The sequence below is a fragment of the Aphis gossypii genome, chromosome 1, assembly GCF_020184175.1.
Source record: "Aphis gossypii isolate Hap1 chromosome 1, ASM2018417v2, whole genome shotgun sequence".
Taxonomy (NCBI): domain Eukaryota; kingdom Metazoa; phylum Arthropoda; class Insecta; order Hemiptera; family Aphididae; genus Aphis; species Aphis gossypii.
The window spans coordinates 65,825,630-65,834,294 of NC_065530.1; the positions used below are offsets into that span (position 1 = coordinate 65,825,630).

At 24.8% G+C, this 8,665-nt stretch overlaps 1 protein-coding gene across 1 annotated transcript; it reads right to left on the reverse strand.

The window, feature by feature from the left end:
• Positions 1-597: 597 nt before the first annotated feature.
• LOC114119505 (invertebrate-type lysozyme 6-like) lies at positions 598-4,587 on the reverse strand. The gene is made up of 4 exons (XM_027981079.2): positions 4,410-4,587; positions 3,115-3,315; positions 1,109-1,182; positions 598-953 (listed from the first exon to the last, which is right to left on the reverse strand). Exons 1-4 carry the CDS (start codon positions 4,483-4,485, stop codon positions 822-824), a joined length of 483 nt encoding a protein of 160 aa, XP_027836880.1. The 5' UTR covers positions 4,486-4,587; the 3' UTR covers positions 598-821.
• Between the last annotated feature and the right edge of the window lie 4,078 nt (positions 4,588-8,665).

The following is an 8,665-nucleotide window of genomic DNA, read 5'->3' on the forward strand; positions in this document are numbered from 1 at the left end:
GCAAAGATTAGGACTTAAAGATTGTGTGTTCACGTCCACACTCTTTTGATTAGTCAATGAAATAAACGCCATCGAGGATTTATCTCCTTAACGTTGCAATCATTCTATGTAATATCACAATACTGATCCATAAGGTATTTATATTTTTTTATTCAATTAATTAGCGTGATAAACAAACAAAATTGTGTAATAATGCACAAAAGGTATAAGTCCAGCAAATATTTCCAGTGCCAAATAATAATAATATATGTTCAAGTTTTATTAAAATACACATTAACATAAATCTAATATATTTTATCATTGTAGGAAATAATATTAAATATTATATTATATTCTCCTTCTTATTTCTCCCATCTATTTACATTCATTAGGTTTGTTTGAAAAAAAACTAGTAGTAGCCGAGTGAAACTATTTTTGTTTTGTTTTTGAAGATAAAGTTTTGTATGCTAACTATGGCACGACTATAAACAGTTGCTCAACAAGTTGTTATAAAGCTCCCGGAAAAATTAATCATCAAACATCCGTTATTTGTCATAATATTAATAATTATTTATTTTATAATATTGATATTTTAAAAAACATAAAAACCATAAAAAATGATTAAATTCAATTATTTTTAATAATATACAATTCAACTTTTTAATAGTAAATAAATACATTTTACAAGAAAACTAAAGATAGGTAGTGTATTTCAAACTATACCTAGGTTGAGTTTTGTCCCATTAATGCTTAGATTATCACTGTTGAGCATAATATGACAAGGACTGGGGATTGTCGGGTATAGTGTCTAAGACTGTGATGCTAGTTTATTCTTAAACATTTTAACTATGGTCAAAGCAACGCACGAATCGTTCTATGAATTCGTCGGGCAGCTTTCCGTGGCACGCAAAAGCTCCGAGCTTGTGAATGGATGCGTAATCGTAGCAATCAACCTTTCCGTCTTCGTTACAGTCCTATATTTAATAAAAATATTAAAATTAAAAAATAAACAAATAAAATGTATAAATGTATAAAAAAAAAATGAAAAACCGATCGAAGTAGATGGAAAATTTAATTATCCTCACGACGAATACAACAACTAATTATTACGGTTAATTTAACGGCTTACCTCATAGTATTTGCTCATGTAAGTGAATATTGATCTTTTGGCACAATAAGCGTTTATGGCACATTTCTGGTAGGCTGAAAATACATGAAAAAAAGATATATACATACGCATATATTAATGTATACTATTAAACGACAACAACATTGTTGTGAGAATAAAATATTGTAACCATTAGCATCAACATTAGACTATTTTTGTTGTATAGCCTGTAGTAGTATAATTATATATTTTTAATAATTTTTGACTAAAAGAACATAATTTATTATGCTTATACGTAATGATATTATGTGCAGCAGAAAAGGTTCACATCGGGGAATGTGAATGAATAGGAAAGTTGATTTATCTAGCAAACCTTTAATAGCTAACAAAAATTATTATTCAACCACATCGGACACATAATAACAATATCCTGTGCGTGACACTTCCAGAATTCACTTTTGTTCGTTTAATACGGTCGTTTTTAGAGTATAATACAAGGAGCTGTATACTTTTAAACATCACGCAAAAAACGACAAACTGCCGAATCATACTATTTTTCGAAGATGTTATCGAGTAAATCTTTACAATATAACGACGGTTCTTTATATGTGGTATAAATGTCAAATTCAAAACTATATTTTTACTGTTATTTACACATAAAAAAAAAAAAAAATGAGAAATGCTTAAAACATTTTAAATTACAATGGAAGCCATTACTGAAATATTATAATATTCATGTATTATACTTGCAATGATAACAGTTTTATTTTAAACTAGTAAGAGTTTTTTTAATACTTTAAAATGCGGTTTGTGTAAAATGATTTACATATATAAAAATTATAAGTAAGTAAACAAAACAATATTAGTCGCTTTTTCAAATACTATTAGACCGTAATAATAACCATTAAATATTTTATTAATGACAGTCAATCATATAGTTCAATAGTGATTAATTTATGTTTTTTAAATATTGTTTTCATTATATTCGTAGTTCCCCTTGTTTGAATATTATTTTTGCTTTATTTAATATGATGATGACGTATTAACTATAAAATTTAATTTTCAACTATTTTAAATCTGACATAAATGAACAGGGTATATATTCTAAAAGTATTTGATTAATTTATCAAGGATTTGAATATGTACTGAATATATTATTAGGTATATATTTAAAAAGTATGACAGAATATGGTTGGCTGAGCGTTATTGTATGTTGTACGATGTGGATTATTATACCTATATGTTACCATCGACGTTTATTGGTCATAATATTATCACGTATTTTTATTAAAATTTTAATCACACTATTATTAATCTACAATGATTGTTTTTGTGTTTATACTTAATGGCTAAGAATTAAAGATAAATGTTAGTTTTCCTAATTTAAATGTTACGTTATAGGAATTAATATGCGTAATATTTAAGTACCAACTTGTTTAATTAAAATAATTATCTAAGTGTTTATATTTAATTATTAAGATTAATCGATTTGTCTTAAATATTAATGTCAAATGACGAAAATGCAATATGCATGATATCATTATTCGTTACGTATTTTAGCTAGCTACCTAACTGAAACAATCTTAGACTTAACTACTATAATTCTGCTTATAAGTTATGACTTTTAAGTGTTCCTAGTGTCTGCATTCTGCAAGGACACAACTCGTATGAACTGCATATCTTAGAATTTCATGAACAATCGTGATTTTATGGTATATCTTTTACAATACATCAATAGTTATCGTAATTTTATAAACTATCTGAAGACGTCCATACAAATATATATACGTCAATGCATGAAAAAATGTAATTATGTTCAGACGTTGTGTAACGAAAACCACCTACTATAGTATACTTTAATATGTTCTGCCTATTATACAGAATCCATTATTTTATTTTATAACAATTTGAAAAAATACATACAATTATCATTTCGTGGTTATAAAATATCTTAATCCACATGCATATAATAGATCACTTATCATTATAGATAGCTACGTGGAACTTATATTAATCAGACATCTTACCGTCTTTGTCGGATGGTTTACTTCCTGATACAACATGTCTGCCTGAATCTTTCCAATATCTCTTCGTTATACCGTACATACCGCATACTTCTCCGTTACACTTTGTGTTTGGTCTACACTGACCAACGGCTTCGCAAATGCATCGCAAACAAGCATCATCCATCGGTATGTGCGGGACGCCTGGGGGAGGATTTGGAGGTACTGTAAAATAAAAATTGTATAACTTAAATTTCTCAATGATTGAGTTTCGCGAATGTTTAATATCGTATTATAATAAAAAAATGTTGGTGTTTTTTCATAAGAGTTTACATTGTGAACTCCTATCTGCCCTAGCGTGAAATACATTTTCAATTGTATTGATAACATAAATAATTTTATCAGTACTCGTTTCCCGAATCGGACGAATGAATAAGAAAAAGAACCAATACGGTATCACTGTGCGTTGTTCAAATTTTCTTTGTAGAATTATTAAATCCTATTAGACTCAGATTGGAACAAAGGACTTATTGATTTTACAATGATATGTGTTTCTTCACAGTTTGTTGGTAGTAAAAAAAGCTCTAAAAGTTGCATGCACCAACCAATCGGAATAATACTGCGGTGTATTATTCCGATTGGTTTTCAAAAAAAAAATAGTAAATATTAGAAAAAAATAGTTATACGGAAATTTGTAACAAGTGGTTTTAATTTAATTTTGGTTATTATTCAAAGTTGGTTTTTGTACTTATTTATCTCCAACACTTAAATAAAAACTTCCTTATATTTTTTTAGGTTATTACTATTTATGATTTCAAATAAACGAAGTTATTACGTTTGAACTATAATTCATATTGAATAAGTTTAGTTATTGAGTTAAAACTTTAATTATATTACAATTTGAAATAAATAAAAAGTACTTTAATATTAGCATTAATTATTCAATCATAAATTCTACAAAAATGTCTATAACTTAATTTACAGTAATGAAAATAATATTAAAACATATTTAACTGTCTTAAAATGTATACTGAGTAAAACGAAAAATCTTAGCTGATTAACATCACAAAACAAATCGGTTTCTATAGCCTTCAGCTAAAGCTTCGAAATTCGAATAATAATCGTAAACGATTAGAGTAAAAATATCATACCGTGAAAAAACGTCAATAACTTTGCACAAGTCATGATTTTTACAATGATTTACAATGATATTATTTATATATTTGTAATGAAGTTGAATATTGTAAACAAATATTAATTACTAAGATAAATTTATTGGTAATAATATCTGTTAATACGTTATGGTATTATGTACTTACATTCATCATCAGATGCAGAAACAGTCAGTGCTGTTAGACACAAGACTGCGGTAACAAAAATGATATGACGAGCCATCGTGTGGCGAAGTGTGAATTGCCTTGGGTACGTGATGCAGTTGAATTGTTAAACTTAACTTGACCGTCGTGTGCAGATGAATAACACAAATTTCTGAGGCAATGGATGTATTTAAATGATTGGGGTCCAAGTTATTATTATATAACCTTTATCCAAATGATAATATATATATGATAATATTATAATAGTATAGAAAATTAATTTCGACCATTTACTGCATGTCGTAATACTATTTTAATTAGTTATTATAATATTATTTACTTATTAATGTTAAATATAATGACAGTGGTATTATTTTCCATGTGTTGTATTAATAAGCACATTATGTTTTGTTTTAAATATTTTTAAAAAATTATCATATTCCAGGAACCGAACAACAATTAATATACTATTCCAATATTGTTTTATGAACCGTTTTAGGTCGCACTAATTCAATGAACACAGAGGTCGACCATTTTAACAAAATGTATACTAGAATCATAAAACACCGAACTCATAAATAAAATATTATTACCACAGAATTGTATAGATCTAATCTGTGTATTATGTTTCTGTGTTATTGCAATTTTTATATCACACTAACAAGATTTTATTGTTATTTTTAAAAATAACAAAATACCCTTTTGTGTTGAACAAGTACACACTGAACTATATTATTTTCAGTACATTTTTTATACTTGACATTTAATTTTATAAGTATATATTTTTTTAAATTTTCAGAGTTTGATTTAATTTAAAACCTTTAACTAGTTAAAACTAAATAGGTACTGATAAAAAATAACACAAGATAATAATAATTATAATATATAATAATTGCGAATCATAGATTATTGATAAATAGTTATTGTGATTGTTTAACAATTAGTTTTATAATTACTGTTGAATATTAATATTTTATTAATTGAAGAGTTTTTAGAATAAAAAAAAATATAAATTTATTAGATGTCATTAAAAAAATATTGATAGTGTTGTTGCAATTTTTCACTGATCAAAGTTATAAAAGACGTACATATAAAATATGTTTGTTGTTACTTGTTAATATGATATAAAAATATATTATAGTTTACTTAAATATTTCTATAAGTTTGAAGAACAAGCATATGCTTTTAATTATATAATTATACTACAATGTAATTTTTTGAATGTATTTCTTTTGAAAATTTTAAATTTCATAATAAAATACGATCAACAGTATTAAATATATAATATAAATTCACTATTAAGTAGGTTTATGATTTGAAATCAATGTTGTTTATTCAATATTTCAAATTAAATAATACGCTTCAGTAAATTGCGACTACATGCACATTTATTTCGTAACTTTTTCTTTAAAATATTATAAATTTTAAATAGTGTTTATCGTGACTTATAAATTATTGAAAGTGTATTTTAACTTAACATAATTAATAAATTATAATACTTACGCTGAGTTAATAATACATAATACATATGTATTATAATACACACATTGTTGATATTATATCTATATTATACAGGTTAATACTTGACAGAATATTAGCATTTCCATATATTTTTAATAGGCAAGAAAAAAATAATAGATAACAGTTAAAATAAAATTAGTTTTGAAATGAATAAAATAGAAATTTTAAATGTTTTAGTTTATTAGCCAAATATATTTTTATTTTTTTATTTCATCAATAAATATGTTACACAAAAAAATATAATTAAATAATTATAATTTTTATTTAAAACAATAAATGTGCTGTATAAATTGCTACAATTAACACACGTATTTTGTAATTAATTAAAAATGTATCCCATCTCATGTACCTATCACGTTTTTAATCAACTTTTTATATCTGTTTTATTTAAATAGTCATTATTTTTCTAACAAGTTTCTAGTTTAAAATATCTTATTTATTCCATAAGATTTTCAACCATGTTTGTAGACAGTCAAACTTCATTAAAAGCTTATAAGTTGATGTATGTTGTTGGCACATTTTTCACGATAATTTTAAACTGTAATAGAATTCTATACCTGGAATTATAATCTGTTTGGTTGAATATTTCAAATGTGTAGAAAACTAAAAAAAAAAAAAAAATTATGTTTGTACAAAAAAAATATTAGCTTTACAGAAAAATTATGGATAGGAAAACAAATTCGAAAATAGTATATTATCGAAAAACAACAAAAATGTCTATTATATTACGATTAAGAAAATTGAAAAATTATTTGCATAGCAATAAATATGTAACTAAATTGTATTAGAAATATGCGAATACTAACATTGTATGATAATCATATACTTTTTATTTTTTGAACTAATAATATTTATAATTAACCAAAATATGTTTTTGTTATCGTACTACTCATAATAATAGCTATGTGTATTGTGTACACATTCATATAATAATAATTCACTGTAACAACAATATTCATTAGTTTCAATCGTTATATTATTAAATTATTTAATTTGTTTGATTTTCACATTTTTGGATTCTGAGTGGAGCAAAGACTGAATTAATTTTATGATATTATAATTATTAAACTATATATTTTTGTTTATTTATTATGTATCTACCATTGCGTTTTGGAGTATAAAAATGACTTCAATTGACCTAAAAAAATGTTGAGATATTTTGAAGGAGTTTTTATTAGAATATTAGATCTAAGTTATGATGAAGAAAAAACCACGTGGAAATATAAATGTTCAAATAACTGCAGTTTATGAAAAAATTAATTTTGTTGTAATTCGAAAAAGAATAATCACAAAAATTTGAGTATTTTCCACCAAGTACCTTTATCAGAATTTTCTAGATTTGTTTATTTTCAAAATATATTTCGTTATTTCCTTAGTACCTACTTTTTTTTAGCAATAACATTTTTAATTTCCGCAACTTTTGTTTTTGCAATTTTCAATGTTTTCATAAAATTGTTCACCAACTATTATAATTATTTTGTAATAATTAAAAAAATATTTACTGTAAACACACGAGACTTTCTGTTATCAATAATTACATTATTATTTTCTATACTCGATAACATATTATTTAAACTATTTATATTGAATCCGAGTGTTCTACAAATGATTTTATTCCACCGTATTGTATTTCGTATATTTAATATATTAGTAACACGACACAATACGACTTGTGGAAATACAATTACAGTTTAAACGATGGTAAATATAGTTAGTTTAAACCCCAACTATATTTTTAGTCTATGGCTTAAACTATTCTCACCATGAATATAATATTCACAACTACTTCACGGACTATTTTACATGATGGTGATAAGTCGTATAATATATAACCTTTTGGGAACAAAATTGGTTAAATTTAATAATATGGAACTAATAAATTTATTTAAAATGTATTATATTAATATTTCTAACTTTAGGCAGAGATGCTGATCAACCCTTTTCATTAGGTAATTTTTTATCTGTTTTCATATAAGAATCTACTTATAACTTATAAGCGTTTAATTATTTCAATAATTTCAACTAATACAGAATACAGATACATTTTTTTTTAATTTTTCGATTTGGATTCGTATTGTACTTGAATTGTCTGTACGTATGCATAGGACGCAAAGACACATAACGCTTTGACATATTTTAATGTCGGCTTTAGCGAATAGATTGAACAAAATGTCAACAATTCTTATCGTATTGTTATTGTAATGGCAGTAGGCAGTTAAACTTCAGTACCCTCTTTGGATTTAAATACCTACAGATAAATGTTATAAATGTTTGGAAGGTCAACTGTTAGTATGCACTATGCAATATTGTTGATTGAATGCATACGAGAATACGATATTTGTAATAGCGTTTTTAAGATTTTCACTAACAGGTAAAGAAGATATCAATTTGAAAATGTATTTAAAAGAAATTCAATTTTTTCATCAAATGCATATTAACAAGTATAACAAAATCAATTCTTTATAAAATTTGGCTTCCATAATAAATTAAATATATTACCTATACAGAAAACGTAATAACTATCATCTTTTGCACGGTAAAAGCCAAAAAGTCCGGGTTCAAAAAGTTAGGTTTCAGTTTTTACTAGAAAAAAAAGTCCGAAAGTACAAAATATTCTATTAAATTTTAATTTATAATTATATAATTAAATATGATTAAATATAATTAATATTTGTAAATTTATAATTATTTTAATTGATGTACCTACATTAATTGTAAATTGTCCTAGACTTCTCTTG